The 24,627-nt window shown below is 49.7% G+C and overlaps 1 protein-coding gene across 9 annotated transcripts in view; it reads left to right on the forward strand.

The window, feature by feature from the left end:
• Positions 1–24,627, forward strand: part of BRD8 (bromodomain containing 8) — a 333,693-nt gene that overhangs the window by 108,044 nt on the left and 201,022 nt on the right. For all 9 annotated transcript variants that reach the window (XM_063927892.1, XM_063927886.1, XM_063927887.1 and 6 more), the window contains one exon: positions 23,380–23,448. In XM_063927892.1, coding sequence (XP_063783962.1) covers positions 23,380–23,448 — 69 coding nt within the window. The remainder of the gene's footprint in view (positions 1–23,379; positions 23,449–24,627) is intronic.

Genomic DNA, 24,627 nt, shown 5'->3' on the forward strand with positions numbered 1-24,627 from the left:
GCGAATTGTGCGAAAAGGCTTGGGAGTCTCCGGATAGGAGACTACATGTTCCCAAAAGGATTCTTATGGCGTATCCTTTTCCACAGAAGGATAGGCTACGATGGGAATCTTCGCCTAAAGTAGACAAGGCACTGACACGCTTATCCAAGAAGGTGGCACTGCCTTCTCCGGATACTGCTTCCCTCAAGGATCCTGCTGATCGCAAGCAGGAAATTACCATGAAGCACATTTACACACATTCACGAACTATCGTTAGACCGGCCATGGCGTCGGCCTGGGTTTGTAGTGCTGTCGTGGCATGGGCAGACTCCTTATCTACGGAGATGGACACCTTAGATAGGGATATCATTCTAATGACCATTGAGCATATCAGAGATGCTGCCTTGTATATGAGGGATGATCAGAGTGACATTTGTTTACTAAGCTCTAGAATAAACGCTATGTCTATTTCTGCTAGGCGACTCTTGTGGACCCGACAGTGGACAGGAGACGCCGAGTCAAAGCGGCATATGGAGTCATTGCCTTACAAGGGGGAGGAGTTGTTTGGAGAAGGCCTCTCGGACCTTGTCTCTACTGCTACGGCCGGTAAATTGAATTTCTCTGACGTCCTAGTGGATGCTGGGACTCCGTAAGGACCATGGGGAATAGCGGCTCCGCAGGAGACAGGGCACAAGAATAAAAGCTTTAGGATCAGGTGGTGTGCACTGGCTCCTCCCCCTATGACCCTCCTCCAAGCCTCAGTTAGATTTTTGTGCCCGAACGAGAAGGGTGCAGGCTAGGTGGCTCTCCTGAGCTGCTTAGAATAAAAGTTTATTTTAGGTTTTTTATTTTCAGTGAGTCCTGCTGGCAACAGGCTCACTGCATCGTGGGACTAAGGGGAGAAGAAGCGAACTCACCTGCGTGCAGAGTGGATTGGGCTTCTTAGGCTACTGGACATTAGCTCCAGAGGGACGATCACAGGTTCAGCCTGGATGGGTCCCGGAGCCGCGCCGCCGGCCCCCTTACAGAGCCAGAAGAGCGAAGAGGTCCGGTGAAATCGGCGGCAGAAGACGGTCCTGTCTTCAACTAAGGTAGCGCACAGCACTGCAGCTGTGCGCCATTGCTCTCAGCACACTTCACACTCCGGTCACTGAGGGTGCAGGGCGCTGGGGGGGGAGCGCCCTGAGACGCAATATAACAGATATACCTTAGGTTGGCAAAAAGAAATACATCACATATAGCTCCTGGGCTATATGGATGTATTTAACCCCTGCCATTTTTCCAGAAAAGAGCGGGAGATAAGGACGTCGTGAAGGGGCGGAGCCTATCTCCTCAGCACACAAGCGCCATTTTCCCTCACAGCTTCGCTGGAAGGACGGCTCCCTGACTCTCCCCTGCAGACCTGCTACAGAATCAGGGTAAAAAAGAGAAGGGGGGGCACTATTGGCAGCTAATAATAAAAACAGCAGCTATAAAAGGGAGTAACACTTATATAAGGTTATCCCTGTGTGTATATATATATATATATATATATATATATATATATATATAGCGCTTGGTGTGTGCTGGCAAACTCTCCCTCTGTCTCTCCAAAGGGCTGGTGGGGTCCTGTCCTCTATCAGAGCATTCCCGGTGTGTGTGCTGTGTGTCGGTACGTGTGTGTCGACATGTATGAGGAGGAAAATGATGTGGAGGCGGAGCAATTGCCTGGGTTAGTGATGTCCCCCCCTAGGGAGTCGACACCTGACTGGATGATCGTATTTAAAGAATTACGTGACAATGTCAGCACTTTGCAAAAAACTGTTGACGACATGAGACAGCCGGCAAATCAATTAGTGCCTGTCCAGGCGTCTCAGACACCGTCAGGGGCCCTAAAACGCCCGTTACCTCAGTGGGTCGACACAGACCCAGACACAGATACTGAGTCTAGTGTCGACGGTGAGGAGACAAACGTAATGTCCAGTAGGGCCACACGTTACATGATCACGGCAATGAAGGAGGCATTGAACATTTCTGACACTACAAGTACCACAAAGAAGGGTATTATGTGGGGTGTGAAAAAACTACCAATAGTTTTTCCTGAGTCAGATGAATTAAATGAGGTGTGTGATAAAGCGTGGGTTTCCCCCGACAAAAAACTGCTAATTTCTAATAAATTATTGGCACTATACCCTTTCCCGCCAGAGGTTAGGGCGCGTTGGGAAACACCCCCTAGGGTAGATAAAGCGCTCACACGTTTATCTAAACAAGTAGCGTTACCGTCTCCTGATACGGCCACCCTCAAAGAACCAGCTAATAGAAGGCTGGAAAATATCCTAAAAAGTATATACACACATACTGGTGTTATACTGCGACCAGCTATCGCTTCAGCCTGGATGTGCAGTGCTGGAGTCGCGTGGTCGGATTCCCTGACTGAAAATATTGATACCCTGGACAGGGACAATATATTGTTAACTATAGAGCATTTGAAGGATGCATTACTACAGTATTTGCTGGCGTATAAGACTACTTTTTTGCCCTGAAAAACATGCCTCCAAGTGGGGGGGTCGTCTTATACGCCGGGTGCACTTCAGTTGGGATAGACATAGCTGCCATAGTGGCAGGGCCGGTGCAAGGTAATTTGGCACCCTAGGCAAAACTTATGCTCCCCCCCCCACCCCCTTCACACACACACCCTTAGGTGAAAAAGCGTGGAGGAGACAAATCTGTGTCAGGGTTCAGCTTCATCGCACCATGCTGGCACTGCGCGGTGACCTGTTATTGGCTGGCTGGTGAACTTGTTCATGTGCACAGTGCGGGACCTCCCGCAGCTGCTGCCACTGTCATTGGTCAATGGATGTGGGGGATTGTGCGAGAGTGGTAGTGTATCTGCAGGGTTCAGTGTGTACAGTGGCTTCCAGATGCATAGCGGGGACCATGGTGGATAATGTGTATCAGACCTGCTCCCTGAGGGTGGCGGCTAAGGGGCTCCCGGATTAGGATGTGGATGGCTGAGCAGCTCTGGTCTGGCATTACTACATCGGAGACAAATGAAGTCGCACCGATAAATATCGCTAGTGGATCTTGTCCCTGCTGCAGAGGTATGACTGCCAGACCATGCTGTGACACAGGGTGAGCTCAGTGGGGGAAGTATGACTTGTACCCGGGAGAGAGGACGGCTTCCCTGTCACTGCTACAGTAGTGTCCTTTATTCACATCACGCCTCACAGTTATGTCCGTTGCTCACATTAAGATGCACACTAGAGCCCCTTGTACACATTATACCACACAGTAGTGCCCCTTACACATTATGCCCGCAACACCCCCAACCCCCTCTTTCCTCCAGTGAACAGAAAAATAAGGTTGTAAACAGAATAGCTTTCAATCTAGCATGATGAGAGCAAGCAATAGGATTGCCAGATCTAGAGTTATAGGGCCTAATTCAGAGTTGATCGCAGCAGCAAATTTGTTAGCAGTCAGGCAAAACCATGTGCACTGCAGAGGAGGCAGATATAACATGTGCAGAGAGAGATAGATTTGGGTGTGGTGTGTTCAATCTGCAATCTATATTGCAGTGTAAAAATAAAGCAGCCAGTATTTACCCTGCACAGAAACAATATAACCCACCCAAATCTATCTCTCTCTGCACATGTTACATCTGCCTCCCCTGCAGTGCACCTGGTTTTGCCCAACTGCTAACAAAATTGCTGCTGCGATCAGGTCTGAATTACCCCCATAGAGAGGAAGATCCTTAATGTAAACAATGATGGGGGGATTATAAATACACACCTGCTATACTAGTGTTCTTCAACCACTGTGCCGTGGCACACTAGTGTGCCCTGAGCAGTCTCCAGGTGTGCCGCCATAGAAGCACAGCCATGCCCGTCAGTGTTTTGCCACTACTGAGGCCCTGGAACGATCAATACTGGTGGGTTTAGTGGTTGCAGAGCCAGTTCCAAGACATTTCTTTTGGGGGAGGGGGGTTTGCGGGAGTTGCAATTTAAGCATGTACCCTGACTCATCCCCTTTACAGTTTTTTTTATTTTTTTATAGTCACATGGATTATTCCAATTTCTATATATATCTAAGGGCAGATGTACAAATGGAGCTACGTTAATCGTGGCTCCACCTGCGATTAGGTGCGCTCCGACGGGAATTAATGGGACGCACGTGCGTCGTAGATGTGCCCCATTCACTTTGAATGGGAGCATCTGTGTATGCTTGGCGGCGGACCGAGGCACATCTAGGCACGCCTCTTGCGCCCGTCTGCGTGACTCCATCTGTATGACATCTAGGTTTATGACAGTCGGCCAGTGCATTTGGAGGAAAAGGAGGGATTTGAAGGATCCGTGTCCAAGGATTTCTACTGAAAGAAGCCCAAAGGCTTATTTTGGCAACACCATTTATAGATGGTGTTGCCTATTGGGCACAATTTTCTGGAGCTTTGTGCAATAAAAAAAATAAAAAAAAGGTCAAAACTCTGAAAACTGCATTTTTCCTTTTAGTGCAGTTTAGTGTTAGTACATCCCACCTGTGTGTGCACATGTACAATGCAAAAGGCATGTCTACAAACTCACAGGTTACAGTAAAAGCACTGATGAAACTAGAGCTGCCTGGGAGGGTGGTCTTCAGTATGCCGGCTGTCGGGATCCCGGCGCACAGTATACCGGCGCCGGGATCCCGACAGCCGGCACACCGACACTTATTCTCCCACGTTCGGGTCCACGACACCCCTGGAGGGAGAATAAAATAGCGTGGCACGCCACCGTGCCCGTAGCGTGGCGAGCGCAGCGAGCCCGCAAGGGGCTCATTTGCGCTCGCCACACTGTAGGTAAGCTGGCGGTTGGGCTCCCGGCGCCGGTATGCTGGTCGCCGGGAGCCCGACCGCCGGCAAGCCGTAGTGAACCTGCCTGGGAGATTGCAAGGCACCCATTCTTGGTCATCTACCTTCAAGAAACATGCCTGTCTGCATGGGTCAAACAGCACCAGACCCTGCAGAAAGTTAGCACTGGAAGGCACCAATAGCCATGTGGCAGCTAACGACCTGGTGTCCAAACCTCCAGCCACTTACCTGGGTGAGACAGGGCAGGGAGTACATTCTGCCTGGTGGTGTGTGCAGATTAGCCCAGGTGTAGTGTGACCAGGGAGAGGGGACAGGATCATGTGTGATGCTGCGCTTGCTATTACTTATCTAACTGTGCAAAGTGCTGCTCCTAGAGCTGAACTTTTAGCAGCTTCCTCCCCCAGGACCCCTGAAAAGCCCCCCAGCCCTGGATGCCTGGCTTGTGCAGGCGCTATGTGTTCTTAGCCCAGCAGTTCTAGGATCGGAGCTGTCTCCACAGCAAAAATAACTTTACATATATTGCTGCCCTCCCCACCACCTCTGACCTCCTATCCTCCGTTCACAGAACAGCAGCCCTAACCATGCAAAAATCCTAATCTTTTCTTAGATGAAAGGCTCCTGGGGAGGGGTGAGTACAGATAAGGAGACAGTGGGAGCAGGAGAATGAGACTGGCCAGAAGAGCTGATATACTGTAACTCACGTCACAACGCGCAAGGGATCCGCGGCTAGCTCTAGGATCAGTCTCTAGCTCTGGCCCGGGGCATGTGGTGTTTAGGCATGTCAGATAGGAGTTAGAACGTTTAGAAAGGGTTTAGGGGGGCGGGTCTGTTTAGAAAGAGATTCACCTCATTGGTGGCTGGTCTTAAGGGAGGGACCAGCCACAGGAGCTTGGCTGAACGGAGATCGGAGATCGGGCTTGCCTGACAGCAGGTTCTTTATGCTGCATCAGGTGAGTATTGGGCGATCGGTATACACAGACACAGTGTACACCAAGCTGTGCCCCCTGCACCCACCATGCTGTCACAGCCTTCTTATGACGACATTTTATCCCCTGGCTGCGGGTCCACTACATTCACCTTCTACTGTCACTTGTCCACTGTTTTCTTCTGGGCAGCCTCAGCGTGCCGCCCCTTCAGATCCCCCGCCCATAGGCAGCTGCCTAAAGCTACCTAATGGTAGCGCCGGCCCTGCATAGTGGCCTTCCGATACTCGCCCGGTGCCCATAGTGGCCTCCCGATGCCCACCCACCTCATTCTACTCACCATCCAGTATCGCGCGATATCCAGTGCGGCCGCGGCGGGTCACTAGTGCCAATTACAGGGAGATGCAGGGACTGGCCGGAGGCGCTGCAGTCGCGTTGTGGCCGTACAATGGTGACAATGACAGGTACTGTAATGGCACTAATACTAATACTAATGGCACTCATGTGAAACCGGTAACACTAAATGCACACAGGGGTATACTTTTATACATTTTACAACTTTCTCCTCGCCCCCTCCCCCCTTCTTATGCATACCTTGATAAATACTCCCTATCCAAATCTCTTATCAGGTCATAATATACAGTATGTCACAAATCTGATGTTCTTTTACGTTTTATTTGGTGTGTGGAAGGGGGTAGTCTTATACGGCAAGTATATAACAAACTCTATATTTTGAGTGGAAATGTTGGGGGTCGTCTTATACGCCCAGTCGTCTTATACGCCGGCAAATACGGTATATATGCGTGATGCACAGAGGGATATTTGCACCCTGGCATCAAGAGTAAGTGCTATGTCCATTTCTGCCAGAAGAGCATTATGGACGCGACAGTGGTCAGGGGATGCGGATTCCAAACGACATATGGAAGTATTGCCGTATAAAGGGGAGGAGTTATTTGGGGCTGGTCTATCGGACCTGGTGGCCACGGCAACGGCTGGAAAGTCCACCTTTTTACCCCAGGTCACCTCACATCAGCAGAAAAAGACTCCGTCTTTTCAAACTCAGTCCTTTCGTTCCCATAAGTATAAGCGAGCAAAAGGCCACTCATTTCTGCCCCGGGGCAGAGGAAGAGGAAAAAGACTGCACCATGCAGCCGCTTCCCAGGAGCAGAAGCCCTCCCCTGCTTCTGCCAAGTCTTCAGCATGACGCTGGGGCTTTACAAGCAGACTCAGAGACGGTGGGGGCCCGTCTCAAGAATTTCAACGCGCAGTGGGCTCACTCGCAAGTGGACCCCTGGATTCTACAGGTAGTATCGCAGGGGTACAAACTGGAATTCGAGGCGTTTCCCCCTCGCCGGTTCCTGAAGGCTGCTCTACCAAAGTCTCCCTCCGACAGGGAGGCAGTTTTGGAAGCCATTCACAAGCTGTATTCCCAGCAGGTGATAATCAAGGTACCCCTCCTACAACAAGGAAAGGGGTATTATTCCACGCTGTTTGTGGTACCGAAGCCGGACGGCTCGGTGAGACCAATTTTAAATCTGAAATCCTTGAACACTTACATAAAAAGGTTCAAATTCAAGATGGAGTCACTCAGAGCAGTGATAGCGAACCTGGAAGAAGGGGACTATATGGTGTCTCTGGACATCAAAGATGCTTATCTCCACGTCCCAATCTACCCTTCTCACCAAGGGTACCTCAGGTTTGTAGTACAAAACTGTCATTATCAGTTTCAGACGCTGCCGTTTGGGTTGTCCACGGCACCTCGGGTCTTAACCAAGGTAATGGCCGAAATGATGATTCTTCTTCGAAGAAAAGGCATCTTAATTATCCCTTACTTGGACGATCTCCTGATAAGGGCAAGGTCCAGGAAACAGTTAGAAGTCGGAGTAGCACTATCTCAGGTAGTGTTACGTCAGCACGGGTGGATCCTAAATATTCCAAAATCGCAGCTGATTCCAACGACACGTCTACTGTTCCTAGGAATGATTCTGGACACAGTCCAGAAGAAGGTGTTTCTCCCGGAGGAGAAGGCCAGGGAGTTATCCGAGCTAGTCAGGAACCTCCTAAAACCAGGCCAGGTATCAGTGCACGAGGGTCCTGGGAAAAATGGTGGCTTCTTACGAAGCGATTCCATTCGGAAGATTCCATGCAAGAACGTTTCAGTGGGATCTACTGGACAAATGGTCCGGATCGCATCTTCAGATGCATCAGCGGATAACCCTGTCGCCAAGGACAAGGGTGTCTCTTCTGTGGTGGCTGCAGAGTGCTCATCTACTAGAGGGCCGCAGATTTGGCATTCAGGATTGGATCCTGGTGACCACGGATGCCAGCCTGAGAGGCTGGGGAGCAGTCACACAGGGAAGAATTTTCCAGGGCTTGTGGTCAAGCATGGAAACATCTCTTCATATAAATATTCTGGAACTAAGGGCCATTTACAATGCCCTAAGTCAAGCGAAACCCCTGCTTCAGGGTCAGGCGGTATTGATCCAATCGGACAACATCACGTCAGTCGCCCACGTAAACAGACAGGGCGGCACGAGAAGCAGGAGGGCAATGGCAGAAGCTGCAAGGATTCTTCGCTGGGCGGAAAATCATGTGATAGCACTGTCAGCAGTGTTCATGATGGCGTCCCGTCTAAACAAAAAACTAGACAGGTTTTGCGCCAGGTCAAGGGACCCTCAGGCAATAGCGGTGGACGCTCTGGTAACACCGTGGGTGTACCAGTCAGTGTATGTGTTCCCTCCTCTGCCTCTCATACCAAAAGTACTGAGAATCATAAGAAGGAGAGGAGTAAGAACTATACTCGTGGTTCCGGATTGGCCAAGAAGGACTTGGTACCCGGAACTTCAAGAGATGCTCACGGAAGACCCGTGGCCTCTACCTCTAAGAAGGGACCTGCTCCAGCAGGGGCCTTGTCTGTTCCAAGACTTACCGCGGCTGCGTTTGACGGCATGGCGGTTGAACGCCGGATCCTGAAGGAAAAAGGCATTCCAGATGAAGTCATCCCTACCCTGGTCAAGGCCAGGAAGGACGTAACCGCAAAACATTATCACCGCATTTGGCGAAAATATGTTGCGTGGTGTGAGGCCAAGAAGGCCCCTACAGAGGAATTTCAACTGGGTCGTTTCCTCCATTTCCTGCAAACAGGACTATCTATGGGCCTAAAATTAGGGTCCATTAAGGTTCAAATTTCGGCCCTGTCGATTTTCTTCCAGAAAGAACTGGCTTCAGTGCCTGAAGTTCAGACATTTGTAAAAGGGGTACTGCATATACAGCCTCCTTTTGTGCCTCCAGTGGCACCTTGGGATCTCAATGTTGTGTTGAGTTTCCTAAAGTCACATTGGTTTGAACCACTCACCACTGTGGACTTAAAATATCTCACATGGAAGGTGACGATGCTGTTAGCCCTGGCTTCAGCCAGGCGTGTGTCAGAATTGGCGGTTTTATCATATAAAAGCCCTTACTTAATTTTTCATTCTGACAGGGCAGAATTGAGGACTCGTCCTCAATTTCTACCTAAGGTGGTTTCTGCATTTCACATGAACCAACCTATTGTGGTACCTGCGGCTACTAGGGACTTGGAGGACTCTAAGTTGCTTGACGTTGTCAGGGCCCTGAAAATATATGTTTCCAGGACGGCTGGAGTCAGAAAATCTGACTCGCTGTTTATCCTGTATGCACCCAACAAACTGGGTGCTCCTGCTTCTAAGCAGACGATTGCTCGTTGGATTTGTAGGTCAATTCAGCTTGCACATTCTGTGGCAGGCCTGCCACAGCCAAAATCGGTAAAAGCCCATTCCACAAGGAAAGTGGGCTCATCTTGGGCGGCTGCCCGAGGGGTCTCGGCTTTACAACTTTGCCGAGCAGCTACTTGGTCAGGGGCAAACACGTTTGCTAAATTCTACAAATTTGATACCCTGGCTGAGGAGGACCTGGAGTTCTCTCATTCGGTGCTGCAGAGTCATCCGCACTCTCCCGCCCGTTTGGGAGCTTTGGTATAATCCCCATGGTCCTTACGGAGTCCCAGCATCCACTAGGACGTCAGAGAAAATAAGATTTTACTTACCGATAAATCTATTTCTCGTAGTCCGTAGTGGATGCTGGGCGCCCATCCCAAGTGCGGATTGTCTGCAATACTTGTATATAGTTATTGTTACAAAAATTCGGGTTATTATTGTTGTGAGCCATCTTTTCAGAGGCTCCCTTTCGTTTTATCATACTGTTAACTGGGTTCAGATCACGAGTTGTACGGTGTGATTGGTGTGGCTGGTATGAGTCTTACCCGGGATTCAATATCCTTCCTTATTATGTACGCTCGTCCGGGCACAGTATCCTAACTGAGGCTTGGAGGAGGGTCATAGGGGGAGGAGCCAGTGCACACCACCTGATCCTAAAGCTTTTATTCTTGTGCCCTGTCTCCTGCGGAGCCGCTATTCCCCATGGTCCTTACGGAGTCCCAGCATCCACTACGGACTACGAGAAATAGATTTATCGGTAAGTAAAATCTTATTTTTTTACCTTATGTTCCCCCGCAGCATGCTAAGAAGGTACCGCATTATCAAATGCAGTCCTTTCGTTCCAATAAAAGCAAGAAGGTACGAGGATCGTCCTTTGTTGCCAGAGGTAAAGGCAAGGGAAAAAAGCTGCACTCGGCTAGTTCCCAAGAGCAAAAGTCCTCCCCCTACTTCCGCAAAGTCCACCGCATGACGCTGGGGCTTTCCGGGGGGAGAGGGGGGTCAGATCAAGTGGGGGCACGTCTTCGTCTTTTCAGCCACGTCTGGGTTCTCTCACAGGTGGATCCCTGGGCAATAGAGATTGTTTCCCAGGGATACAGACTGGAATTCGAAGACATGCCTCCTCGCCGGTTTTTCAAATCGGCTCTGCCGGCTTCCCCGTCGGAGAGGGAGCTGGTGTTAGCTGCAATTCACAAATTGTACATTCAACAGGTGATAGTCGAAGTTCCTCATCTCCAACAAGGAGAGGGTTATTATTCATCCCTGTTTGTGGTACCGAAACTGGACGGTTCAGTCAGACCCATTTTAAATCTGAAATCCCTGAACCTGTACTTGAAGAGGTTCAAGTTCAAAATGGAATCGCTCAGAGCGGTCATCGCCAGCCTGGAGGGAGGGGATTGGATGGTGTCCCTGGATATAAAGGATGCGTACTTTCATGTTCCGATTTTCCTTCCTCACCAGGCGTTCCTGAGATTTGCAGTACAGGACTGTCACTACCAATTTCAGACGTTGCCGTTCGGTATTTCCACGACCCCGAGAATTTTCACCAAGGTAATGGCGGAAATGATGGTGCTCCTGCGCAGGCAGGGCGTCACAATTATCCCGTACTTGGACGATCTCCTCATAAAGGCGAGATCTCGGGAGAAGTTGCTGGACAGCGTGTCTCTGTCCGTGAAGACGTTGCAGAGGCACGGCTGGATTCTCAATTTACCGAAATCCCTGCTAGTCTGACCTTTTTGGGCCTGATTCTAGACACAGACCAAAAAAGAGTTTTTCTTCCAGTGGAGAAGGCTCAGGAGCTCGTATCTCTGGTCAGGAACCTATTGAAGCCGAAAAAGGTTTCAGTGCATTATTGCACGAGGGTTCTGGGGAAGATGGTGGCTTCATACGAGGCCATCCCCTTCGGCAGGTTCCATGCGAGGACCTTTCAATGGGACCTATTGGACAAATGGTCCGGGTCCCATCTACACATGCAAAAACGGATCACCCTGTCTCCCAGGGCCAGGGTGTCTCTCCTGCGGTGGCTGCGCAGTGCTCACCTCCTGGAGGGTCGCAGGTTCGGCATTCAGGACTGGGTCCTGGTGACCACGGACGCGAGCCTCCGAGGTTGGGGAGCTGTCGCACTAGGAAGAAATTTCCAGGGTCTCTGGTCAAGCCTACAGACTGGTCTCCACATCAATGTCCTGGAGTTGAGGGCCATATACAACACCCTACGCCAAGCGGAGGAATGGCTTTGGAACAAACCGGTTCTGATTCAGTCAGACAATGTCACGGCAGTGGCTCATGTAAACCGACAAGGCGGCACAAGGAGCAGAGTGGCCATGGCAGAGGCGACCAGGATTCTACGCTGGGCGGAAGGCCATGTAAGCACACTATCAGCAGTGTTCATCCCGGGGGTGGACAACTGGGAGGCGGACTTCCTCAGCAGGCACGACCTGCATCCGGGAGAGTGGGGACTTCATCAAGAAGTCTTAACACAGATCACGTGGTATTAAGTTTCCTCAAGTCACCTTGGTTTGAACCACTCAAAACAGCAGAGTTGAAATACCTCACTTGGAAAGTGGTCATGTTGTTGGCCTTAGCTTCTGCAAGGCGGGTTTCGGAATTGGCGGCTTTATCATATAAAAGCCCATAACTGATTTTTCACGGGGATAGGGCAGAGTTGAGGACTCGTCCTCAATTTCTGCCCAAGGTGGTCTCATCTTTTCATATGAACCAACCTATTGTCGTGCCTGTGGCTACACGGGACTTGGAGGATTCAGAGTCCCTGGATGTGGTCAGGGCTTTGAAGATTTATGTGACCAGAACAGCTAGGATCAGGAAGACAGAAGCTCTGTTTGTTCTGTATGCGGCCAACAAGGTTGGCGCTCCTGCTTCAAAGCAAACTATTGCTCGCTGGATCTGTAACACGATTCAGCAGGCGCATTCTTCGGCAGGATTGCCGGTGCCTAAATCGGTTAAGGCCCATTCCACAAGGAAGGTGGACTCTTCTTGGGCGGCTGCCCGAGGGGTCTCGGAACTACAACTGTGCCGAGCTGCTACTTGGTCGGGGTCAAACACCTTTGCAATGTTCTATAAGTTTGATACCCTGGCTGAGGAGGACCTACTGTTTGCTCAATCGGTGCTGCAGAGTCATCCGCACTCTCCAGCCCGTTTGGGAGCTTTGGTATAATCCCCATGGTCCTTACGGAGTCCCCAGCATCCTCTAGGACGTTAGAGAAAATAAGATTTTACTTACCGGTAAATCTATTTCTCGTAGTCCGTAGAGGATGCTGGGCGCCCGTCCCAAGTGCGGACTTCTTCTGCAAGACTTGTATATAGTTATTGCTTACATAAGGCTTATGTTATAGTTGATCGGGTTTGAACCGAGGCTATGTTATTGTTCATACTGTTAACTGGGTAGTTTATCACAAGTTATACGGTGTGATTGGTGTGGCTGGTATGAATCTTGCCCTTAGATTTACAAAAATCCTTTCCTCGTACTGTTCATCTCCTCTGGGCACAGTTTCTCTGGCTGGGGTCTGGAGGAGGGACACGGAGGGAGGAGCCAGTGCACACCCAGAATCCAAAGCTTTCTTAGGGTGCCCTGTCTCCTGCGGAGCCCGTCTGTTCCCCATGGTCCTTACGGAGTCCCCAGCATCCTCTACGGACTACGAGAAATAGATTTACCGGTAAGTAAAATCTTATTTTTGCACAGGGTCTAGCGATGCATTTCAGTCACACTGGTTGCTGCAGAGTGATTGACATGTAGGGGGCGTTTCTGGGTGGCAACTGACAGTTTTCAGGGAGTGTGCGGAAAAACGCAGGCGTGCCAGGAAAAACGTATACGTGGCTGAGCGAACACTGGGCGGTTTGTGACGTCAAATCCGGAACTGAATAGTATGAAGTGATCGCAAGCGCTGAGTAGGTTTTGAGCTACTCTGAAACGACACAAAAAATTTTTGTAGCCGCTCTGCGATACAACCGTTTGCACTTCTGCTAAGCTAAAATACACTCCCATTGGGCGGCAGCATAGCATTTGCACAACTGCTAAAAACTGCTAGCGAGCGGTCAACTCGGAATGACCCCCATAAACGGGTGGATGAATGGAGCTGGCACTCCAAATTTAGAAAGCATGAATGACTCCTCCATCTCTATCCCCCCATCAGCCCCCGTTTTAGCAGTGTGGCAATGGAAGCCGGTTACTAGGAGCTGAGCTCCAGCCCTTTTTATCCTTATTTTATTTTCTCTTACGTCCTAGAGGATGCTGGGGACTCCGTGAGGACCATGGGGTATAGACGGGCTCCGCAGGAGACATGGGCACTATAAAGAACTTTAGAATGGGTGTGCACTGGCTCCTCCCTCTATGCCCCTCCTCCACCTCAGTTAGATCCTGTGCCCAGAGGAGATTGGGTGCACTACAGGGGAGCTCTCCTGAGTTTCTCTGAAAAATAATTTTGTTAGGTTTTTTATTTTCAGGGAGCACTGCTGGCAACAGGCTCCCTGCATCGTGGGACTGAGGAGAGAGAAGCAGACCTACTTAAGTGATAGGCTCTGCTTATTAGGCTACTGGACACCATTAGCTCCAGAGGGAGTCGGAACGCAGGACTCCCCCCACCGTTCGTCCCAGAGCCGCGCCGCCGTCCTCCTCACAGAGCCGGAAGATTGAAGCCGGGTGAGTATAAGAAGAAAAGAAGACTTCTAAGGCGGCAGACGACTTCAGATCGCTGCGCGCCATTGCTCCCACACATTACACACACTACCAGGCACTGATGGGTGCAGGGCGCAGGGGGTCGCCCTGGGCAGCAATATAAACCTTTAAGTCTGGCAATATGGATATAGGCTGCGGAGGCAGTAAGTGTATAAATCTCCCGCCAGTTTTATAAAATTGAGCGGGACCGAAGCCCGCCGCTGGAGGGGGCGGAGCTTGGTCCCTCAGCACTAACCAGCGCCATTTTTTTCCACAGAGCACTGCAGAAAAGCTGGCTCCCCGGACTCTCCCCTGCTGAACGCGGTGACACAGGGCTGAAAAGAGGGGGGGGGGGGGGGGGGCACCTGTAAGGCGCAGTGAGTGTATTACACGATTTATTATATATAAAAGCGCTATTATCTGGGAATTCTGTTTCCAGTGTCAGTTGGCGCTGGGTGTGTGCTGGTATACTCTCTCTCTGTCTCTCCTAAGGGCCTTGTTGGGGAACTGTCTCCTTATAGATATATCCCTGTGTGTGTGTGGGGGTGTCGGTACGCGTGTGTCGGCATGTCTGAAGCGGAAGGCTCATCTAAGGAGGAGGTGGAGCAGATTGTGGTGTCTCCGTCGGCAACGCCGACTCATGATTGGGTGGACAATGTGGAATGTTTTAAATGCAAATGTGAACTTATTACATAAGAGAATGAGCAAAGCAGAGTCCAGGGAAAAGGCAGGGAGTCAATCCACGGATCGGACTGTGTCACAGGGCCCCTCAGGGTCCCAAAAGCGTCCCCTATCCCAAATAGCAGACACTGATACCGACACGGATTCTGACTCCAGTGTCGACTACGATGATGCGAGATTACACCCAAGGGTGGCCAAAAGTATTCGTTATATGATTATTGCAATAAAAGATTTTTTGCATATCACAGATGACCCCTCTGTCCCTGACACGAGCGTGCGCATGTATAAGGAAAAGAAACCTGAGGTAACCTTTCCCCCGTCTCATGAGCTGAATGAGTTATTTGAAAAAGCTTGGGAAACTCCAAACAAAAAACTGCAGATTCCCAAGAGGATTCTTATGGCGTATCCTTTCCCAGCACGGGACAGGGTACACTGGGAATCCTCACCCAGGGTGGACAAGGCTTTAACGTGCCTGTCCAAGAAGGTGGCGCTACCGTCTCCAGACACGGCAGCCCTCAAGGATCCTGCTGATCGCAGACAGGAAACTACCTTAAAATCTATTTATACGCATACGGGTGCTTTACTCAGACCGGCAATAGCATCGGCATGGGTATGTAGCGCAGTTGCAACTTGGACAGATACCTTGTCAGCTGACCTTGATACCCTAGACAGGGATACCATTTTATTGACCTTAGGTCACATTAAAGACGCAGTCTTATATATGAGAGACGCTCAAAGACGTTGGGCTGCTAGGTTCGAGAGCCAACGCCATGGCGATTTCTGCTAGGCGAGCCCTGTGGACCCGCCAATGGACGGGTGATGCCGATTCAAAGAAGCATATGGAGGTTTTACCATACAAAGGTGAAGTTTTATTTGGGGAAGGTCTCGCGGACCTGGGTGCCACAGCTACCGTGGGTAAATCTACTTTTTTGCCTTTTGTTCCCCCACAGCAAAAGAAAACTCCACAATATCAGATGCAGTCCTTTCGGTCGCATAAGTCCAGAAGAGGTCGGGGCTCATCCTTCCTCGCCAGAGGTAAGGGTAGAGGGAAGAGAACACCTGCTTCGGCTAGTTCCCAGGAGCAGAAGTCCTCCCCGGCTTCTACTAAATCCACGACATGACGCTCCACTGAGGGAGTCCGCACCGGTGGGGGTATGTCTTCAACTCTTCAGCAAGGTCTGGGTTCTGTCAGACGTGGATCCTTGGGCGATGGATATTGTATCCCAAGGCTACAAACTGGAATTCGAAGAGGTGCCCCCTCGCCGATTTTTCAAGTCGGCCTTGCCAGCTTCTACCCCAGAGAGGGAAGTAGTGTTAGCTGCAATTCAAAAGCTGTGTCAACAGCAAGTGATTGTCAAGGTTCCCCTAGTCCAACAGGGGAAAGGGTACTCGTCGACCCTGTTCGTGGTCTCGAACCCGGATGGTTCGGTCAGACCCATTTTAAATCTAAAATCCCTAAACCTGTACTTGAAAAAGTTCAAATTCAAGGTGGAATCGCTCCGGGCTGTGATCTCCAGTCTGGAAGGGGGGGATTTTATGGTGTCACTCGACATAAAGGATGCATACCTTCATGTCCCCATATATCCTCCTCATCAGGCGTACCTGAGATTCGCTGTACAGGACTGTCATTATCAGTTTCAGACGTTGCCGTTTGGGCTTTCCATGGCCCAGAGGATTTTCACCAAGGTGATGGCGGAGATGATGGTGCTCCTGCGCAGGGAGTCACAATTATCCCATACTTGGACGATCTCCTGATAAAAGCAAGATCGAGAGATCAATTGCAGAAGAGCGTGTCGCTCTCCCTGAGAGTGCTACAACAACACGGTTGGATTCTCAATCTGCCAAAGTCACAATTGATTCCAACGACTCGACTATCATTCCTAGGCATGATTCTGGACACTGAACAGAAGAGGGTTTTTCTCCCAAAGGAAAAAGCCCAGGACCTCCAGAACATGGTCAGAGACTTGCTAAAACCAAAAAGAGTGTCTGTTCATCAATGCACTCGAGTTCTGGGGGAAATGGTGGCAGCCTACGAGGCCATCCCCTTCGGCAGGTTTCATGCAAGGACGTTTCAGTGGGACCTCCTGGACAAGTGGTCCGGGTCCCATCTACTAATACATCAGAAGATAAGCCTGTCCCCCCGGGCCAGGGTGTCTCTCCTGTGGTGGCTGCAAAGTGCTCACCTTCTAGAGGGTCGCAGGTTCGGCATTCAAGACTGGGTTCTGGTGACCACGAACGCGAGCCTCAGAGGATGGGGAGCAGTCACACAAGGAAGACATTTTCAGGGGCTATGGTCAAGCCAGGAGGCTTGTCTACACATCAACGTACTGGAATTGAGGGCCATATACAACGGCCTACGACAAGCGGAGAATCTTCTTCGCGATCTACCGGTTCTGATTCAATCAGACAATGTCACAGCCATGGCTCATGTAAACCGCCAAGGCGGGACAAGGAGCAGAGTGGCAATGGCGGAAGCCACCAGGATTCTTCGCTGGGCGGAAAATCACGTAAGCGCTCTGTCAGCGGTCTTCATTCCGGGAGTGGACAACTGGGAAGCAAACTTCCTCAGCAGACACTATCTCCATCCAGGAGAGTGGGGACTTCATCAAGAAGTTTTTACAGAGATAACAAGTCTTTGGGGAATTCCTCACATAGACATGATGGCGTCACACCTCAACAAGAAGCTTCGGAGGTATTGTGCCAGGTCAAGGGACCCTCAGGCAGTAGCGGTGACACCTTGGGTGTTTCAGTCGGTCTATGTGTTCCCCACTCTTCCTCTCATCTCAAAAATATTGAGAATCAAAAGACAACAAAGAGTGAAAACCATACTCATTGTTCCAGATTGGCCTCGAAGGGCCTGGTATTCAGATCTTCAGGAGATGCTCACAGAAAATCCATGGCCTCTTCCTCTCAGGGAGGACCTGTTACAACAGGGGCCCTGCGTGTTCCAAGACTTACCGCGGTTACGTTTGACGGCATGGCGGTTGAACACCGAATCCTAGCTGGGAAAGGTATTCCGGAGGAAGTCATCCCTACTCTGATAAAGGCTAGGAAGGAGGTGACCGCAAAACATTATCACCGTATCTGGAGGAAGTATGTTTCTTGGTGTGAAGCCAAGAATGCTCCTACGGAAGATTTCCATCTGGGCCGTTTTCTCCACTTTCTACAGACAGGAGTGGATATGGGCCTAAAATTAGGCTCCATTAAGGTACAGATTTCGTCCCTGTCTATTTTCTTTCAGAAGGAATTGGCTTCTCTCCCAGAAGTCCAGACTTTTGTAAAGGGAGTGCTGCACATCCAGCCTCCTTTTGTGCCCCCAGTGGCACCTTGGGACCTTAACGTGGTGTTACGGTTCCTGAAGTCTCACTGGTTTGAACCTCTTCAGCAGTTGAATTGAAATTTCTCACTTGGAAGGTGGTCATGTTGTTGGCCTTGGCATCTGCAAGGCGGGTGTCCGAATTGGCGGCCTTGTCTCACAAGAGCCCCTATTTGACTTTCCATGTGGATAGAGCAGAGTTGAGGACTCGTCCTCAATTTTTGCCTAAGGTGGTTTCTTCATTTCATATGAACCAACCTATTGTGGTGCCTGTGGCTACGGGTGACTTGAAGGATTCCAAGTCCCTGGATGTAGTCAGGGCCTTAAAAATCTATGTAGCCAGGACGGCTCGGGTTAGGAAAACAGAAGCACTGTTTGTCCTGTATGCAGCCAACAAAGTTGGCACTCCTGCTTCGAAGCAGACTGTTGCTCGCTGGATCTGTAACACGATTCAGCAGGCTCATTCTACGGCAGGATTGCCGTTAACAAATTCGGTAAAGGCCCATTCCACTAGGAAGGTGTCCTCCTCTTCTTGGGCGGCTGCCCGACGTGTCTCGGCTTTACAGCTTTGCCGAGCAGCTACCTGGTCAGGTTCAAACACTTTTGCAAAGTTCTTTAAGTTTGATACCCTGGCTGATGAGGACCTTGCATTTGCTCAGTCGGTGCTGCAGTGTCGTCCGCACTCTCCCGCCCGGTCTGGAGCTTTGGTATAAACCCCATGGTCCTTACGGAGTCCCCAGCATCCTCTAGGACGTAAGAGAAAATAAGATTTTAAACCTACCGGTAAATCTTTTTCTCCTAGTCCGTAGAGGATGCTGGGCGCCCGTCCCAGTGCGGACAAAATCTGCAAGGCTTGTATATAGTTGTGGCTTACATAAGGGTTATGTTACAGTCGAGATCAGTCTTTAGCTGATACTGTTTTGTTCATACTGTTGACTGGTTGCGTATATTCCAGGTTATACGGTGTGGATGGTGTGGACTGGTATGAATCTTGCCCTTAGATTAACAAAATCCTTTCCTCGTATTGTCCATCTCCTCTGGGCACAGTTTCTCTAACTGAGGTCTGGAGGAGGGGCATAGAGGGAGGAGCCAGTGCACACCCATTCTAAAGTTCTTTATAGTGCCCATGTCTCCTGCGGAGCCCATCTATACCCCATGGTGCTTACGGAGTACCCAGCATCCTCTACGGACTAGGAGAAAAAGATTTACCGGTAGGTTTAAAATCTTATTTTTATTGTAGTTTAATCTCGAGCATTCAGGGCAGGTTGACAGCAAGCTGCTGCTGTCAGCCTGTTGCAAGGATGCCTTGGGATGCTGCTGCCCTTACTCAAGGGCTGGTGTCTGGCTCCCTGGCACACTGACCCTAGCTCAGGGGTGGGACGCGCCACAGCTTTTACAGAAGTTACATCCGCACCCCCTTTACCCACTGCAGAACCGATGGCCGGCAGCCCTTATTTCCTGTAATAGCAGAGGAATGAGGATAATATCTCTGCGGTCCCTTACTGGACCCTCTGTTTTCAGCGCTGCATAATACATATGCAGGGCTGATGTACGCACAAACAGCGCACTGTGCACTGTTTCACTGAGTGTAAAGCATTTTGCTTTCAGTTTTAAACTTGGCAGGTCCCAGGGCTAGCGGGGAAGGTAGGCAGAGATTCAGCCGCTGACGTCAGCAGTCTTCAGGCAGCTCCTTGATTGGCTTCTCACCCTGCGGAGACCTGCCTACAGCCCCAGACTGGCGTGGTAGACACCATCTTGCAAGCACAGCGTGTAGGCTGCAGAGTGAATCCCCACCAAATTCTTGCAGCTGCAGACCCTTCAGTGCAGAACGTATCCCAGAGAGGGGCCGTGAGTGCACTAGGGCATTGCTGGGTTGTTTGCTGCAATACATTGTACTAGTGGGTTGCATTAAGGGAGCAGTGTGTTTCTTCTTCCTTTATACCTGTCTGCTCCACTGTTTTATTTATTACTGTGATTTCAGTGTGGTGTTCTGTGTCTCTGGTGTGTTTTCTGTCTAGTATGTGTATGTATGTGTGTACAGTGCACTATGACTGGCAAAGGGGCAGCTTCCAAAACGTTACAGAAAGTGTGTACCTTTACCAAGTGCAACACACAATTCTCTCAAGTGTGCTCAGATGGTTTAGCTCTGTGTGACTCCTGTGTTTCTGGGGGTCTCGCGGTACCAGGGGTCTCCCCAGATATAAACACCACTCCTCCTTGGGTATCTTCCCTAGTGGGGTTCATGTCTGACCTTACTTCTGAATTTGCAGCTTCCCTCAAGTACAGGGCATCAGCCAAGAGGCAGTGCCCCTCTTCTGGGCCCTTACCTATGTCTATAGACGTCTGGGAGAGAGGGCCCATTTAGTGGACCGTCTGGTACAGGTCATGCGTTCTTCTGATGCTAGAAGTCTAGGGACCGTGGTTCTTCACAAAGCCCGTCCTTCAGTTAGGTGATTTAGATGCAAAGATTTTTTTAAAAAGAGGAAGAGAGTTGTTGGTTTAGTTTTTTGTTTTTCCCAAGAAGGTGATGATTTCCTCAAACAGGATTACAATTTGGGCACACAAGGTGTAGAGGCCCTCATCCTGGTGGTTTGTCAGGTATTGAAAATCCAGGACACGGACGCCATGGAATCTCCTGGATGCAACCTTGTTTGGTAGGAAAAAGAGGTCTGCAGTGTTTCCTTTATCACAGGAATTAAATGGTGCATTGTCTATGGCTTGGCTGCATCCTCACAAAAAATTTCAGGTACCCAAGCGGTTTTTGTCCATTTTCCCCTTTCCTGCAGCTATTACAGACAAGTAGGAGACTCCTCCACTGGTGGATTTAACAGTCTCTCAACTCAAGAAAACCACGTTGCCAGTACCTGGTGCTACAGCCCTCAAGGACAATTAAGACCATAAGTTGGAGACTACTCTGAAGTCCATCTATACATCAGCAGGTGTGTTGCTCAGGCCGACCTTGGTCAGCGCTTGGGTTAACAAGGTTGTCGAGAGAAGAACAGAGGAGTTGGTAAAAAAAAAGCCCTGCAATGCCTTGGTTGGACTTAGTTCTCTTAACAGAACACAATAGGCAGTCTGAACTGGGAGGCCGACTATTTCAGTCATCAGGATCTTCATCCCAGAAAATGGGCTCTTCTTCCAGACGTCTTCCAAGAGCTAGTCCGGAAGTGGGGCAGGCCGCAAATAGATCTTATTGCCTCCCGGCACAACTGCCAGTTCCCCAGAGCTGCTCCAGAACGCAGGTCCAGGACACCGAGGCAGTAGACGCTCTGACAGTGACTTGGAGGTACGTTCTTGTTTACCTGTTTCCGCTGTTTCCACTCCTTACCTGGGTTTTCAAGCGCATCATGTGCAAAGTCCCCACAGTCATCTTCATGGCTCCGGACTGGGCATCCCAGGTCTGGATCTTGGATCTTCATCTGCTCCTCTCCAATGATACATGGCCGTTGCCTCTTCAACCAGCACTGGGCGGGCATCCAATGTCCCCTGTGGAATTGGAGAAACGGATTTGCAACAAGGTCCATTCGTATACACAGACGTAACGGTGTGGCTGTTGATCCCGCTATCTTGAAACGCAGTGGTATCCCCGTGTCTGTGATGCCCATCATGCTCCGGGCTCGGAAACAGGTTATGTCCGAAGACTCTCATCGTATGTCAAACTTTATCCGTTTTCCCCACCTGCTTCTGTTCTTCCAGGCTGGACTGGACGCTGGGTTACGACTGGTAGCTCTAAAGGTTCAGGTGTCTGCCTTGTTGGTCTTTTTTTTCAGTGCCTATTGGCCCTTTTCCCTAAAATTCAGACCTGTTTACAGGGTGTTCTCTGGATCCAGCCTCTGTTTCGTCCCGCCTACGGCTCCGTGGGATTTTAACCCGGTTTAGACGTTCCGCCAATCCTCTCTGTATGAGCCGTTGGAGGTGGTAGACCTTAACTTCCTGACCTGGAAGACGGTCCTCTTGCTGGTCTTGGCGTTGGCTGGACTGGTCTCAGAGGTTGGAGCTCTCTTGTTGGCCTCCTTATCTCATCTTCCATGATGACCGTGAGAAGCTCTGTACGAAGCCAGCCTTCTTTCATAAGGTAATCTCCCTTTCACATAGACCAGATGATTTTTTGGTTCCGGTGTTGTCGGATTGTTCCACCTCCTCACGCTCCTTGGATGTTGTTCAGGCTCTCCGTATCTATGTAGCCCATACTAAGCTGCTCGGCGTGGTTGTCCTGCTTCTAGTGCTCGGCCTCCGCCTGCTTCTTTTTCTGCAGGAGTTCCACACGTTCGGTGAGTGCTTCTTGGGTCTCACAGTATGGCGCCTCAGCCTTACACCTCCATGTTGTCCATGGTGCACACTTTTGTTTGGTTTTACTAGTTTGATACCTTTGCAGCTTCTTAGTCTAGTTTTGGTCGCATCCTTTTGCAGGTTCCTCCAGGCTCTCAAGCCCAAGGGGGAAACATTTGGGACATCCCCAGTGTCTTGAGCTCCTATGTGCCTTCGTAGATGAAGGAGAAAATGGGAATTTGGTACTTAACTATAAATCCGTTTCTCCAATTCCACAGGGGACACTGGATGCCCGCCCAGTGCTGTGTCACCTGTCCTGTTATGGTTGTGTTCTCTGCCTGTGTTCGTTACAGTGTATTCTTGTTCGGCTTTGCCGTGTGGTGTTGATTCCTTTTTATCAGTTCCTGTGTTTTGTCTGTTTTCCATTTCCTCTTACGCTCAGTTTCTCTAACTGGGGCTGACAAGCCCTTAGTTCCTAAATGTACTCCATGGAGAATAGAGGGGGAGGAGTCATTGACACTCTAAATTTAAAGTGCCACCTCCACTCATCCAACCGTCTATACCCCAGTGTCTTGAGCTCCAGTGTCTCCTGTGGAATTGGAGTAAAGGATTTACCGGGAAGTATCAAAATCCCATTTTCTGGTTCCTGAACATATATTACAATAAAAGAAGCATGTATAAATAAGGAAAATGCCTTTTTGACTTAATTAATGCATTTAACTAGTGTCAAAGCATGTATTAATTAATTCTTCAAAATTGGTTACACATATAGGAGGAATGCAGGAGATGATAAGGGTGGGGCCGATCATCTTAAAACCAATAAGACTTTTAAAACATTACAGAAAGCACAAAGTACTGATATAAGGTTCTAATAAAAATGCTGAAGAAAGATATGGTATCCATTTCACATCTATGTGAAGCAAAGCTAATACATTAAACATGTACAAAATGTATTTTCTTTGAACTTATGGTCATGTCTTTCTATACAGATATGCCAATGTCTTTCTTCAACCGGTGACCGATGACATTGCTCCTGGCTATCACAGTATAGTGCAAAGGTAATATCTGCACAGGTTTATCCTATATTATTTGTAAAATCACATTTCTCTTTGATATAGATTAATCAATCGTTCTAGAATTTCTTTGTAATTATGCCTTTGTAATCATTTCCAGTGGCATGGGCAGCTATTGGCTACCTAGGAAGCCTTGATTTGCAGCCCCAGCCAGTTGTTCCCCATCTGATTAATCTGTGCGTTGGTAGATATCCGAGCATAAGACAACAGGAGTACTTTTCTTCTGTGTCACATTTTGCAGGTCATGCAGCCACCAGATGAAGAAGACGCAGCACGCAGTGTTCTCATTACTTTCTCTGCATGCTCTATACCAGCTTTAGTAGTAGACATGTAGAATCGGGAGACTATAAATCCTTACTCTTTTCTGCCCAGATCCTCCCAGAGGTTTTCTGGGAGGATCTGGGCAGAAAACTCTGCCCCTTTGCTTGTCCAGGATTCAGGCATTTCCTGCAAAATCTGGACAGTTGGGAGGTATAGTACCCCTTTCACACTGCCAGCTTTTAACACTGGTTATTGCACATGAGCGCGCATAACCTGTGTTGCTGTGCGGTCTGAAAGGGGCCAGTATTTCAACTCGGGTAACGCGCAGAGTTGAACGCGTGTTAAACCCGGGTCGCTGTGCTGTGTGAATGGGAAAGCCGGTTCAATGCGACCGGTTTCCCGTTCACACTATAGGGACAGGCGGTGCTTGGAGATCATGTGATCTCCAAGCTCTGCCCCGCCTGTCTCACCACTGACGTCATCAACCCGGCAGTATGTCGGGTCGGGGACAGCGGCAAATAGGGACTCTGGCAGGTTGCACCGAAGCACCCGTGTACGGCTCGTGGGTGCGACCCGCCTTGCACAGTCTGAAAGAGGTATAAGTAGTAGTGTGGGAGATGTGCTAGGCATGTGAGAGCCATGTGGAGAGGGAGATGTGATGAGTATATAAAAAGCACATTTGAAATCTAAGTGATACAGTATATTAGGGGCATATGGGTGTGCTGTGCAAGGTCGACCACACTTAGGTCGACAGTGTCTAGGTCGACCACTATTGTTCGACAGTAAGTAGGTCGACATGGTTTCTAGGTCGACAGGGATTCTAGGTCAACATGACATAAGGTCGACATGAGTTTTTGCATTTCTTTTGGTGTCGTTTTCTCCGTACAGTGACTGGGATCCCCA

This window comes from Pseudophryne corroboree, chromosome 6 (genome assembly GCF_028390025.1).
Source record: "Pseudophryne corroboree isolate aPseCor3 chromosome 6, aPseCor3.hap2, whole genome shotgun sequence".
Classification (NCBI taxonomy): Eukaryota; Metazoa; Chordata; class Amphibia; order Anura; family Myobatrachidae; genus Pseudophryne; species Pseudophryne corroboree.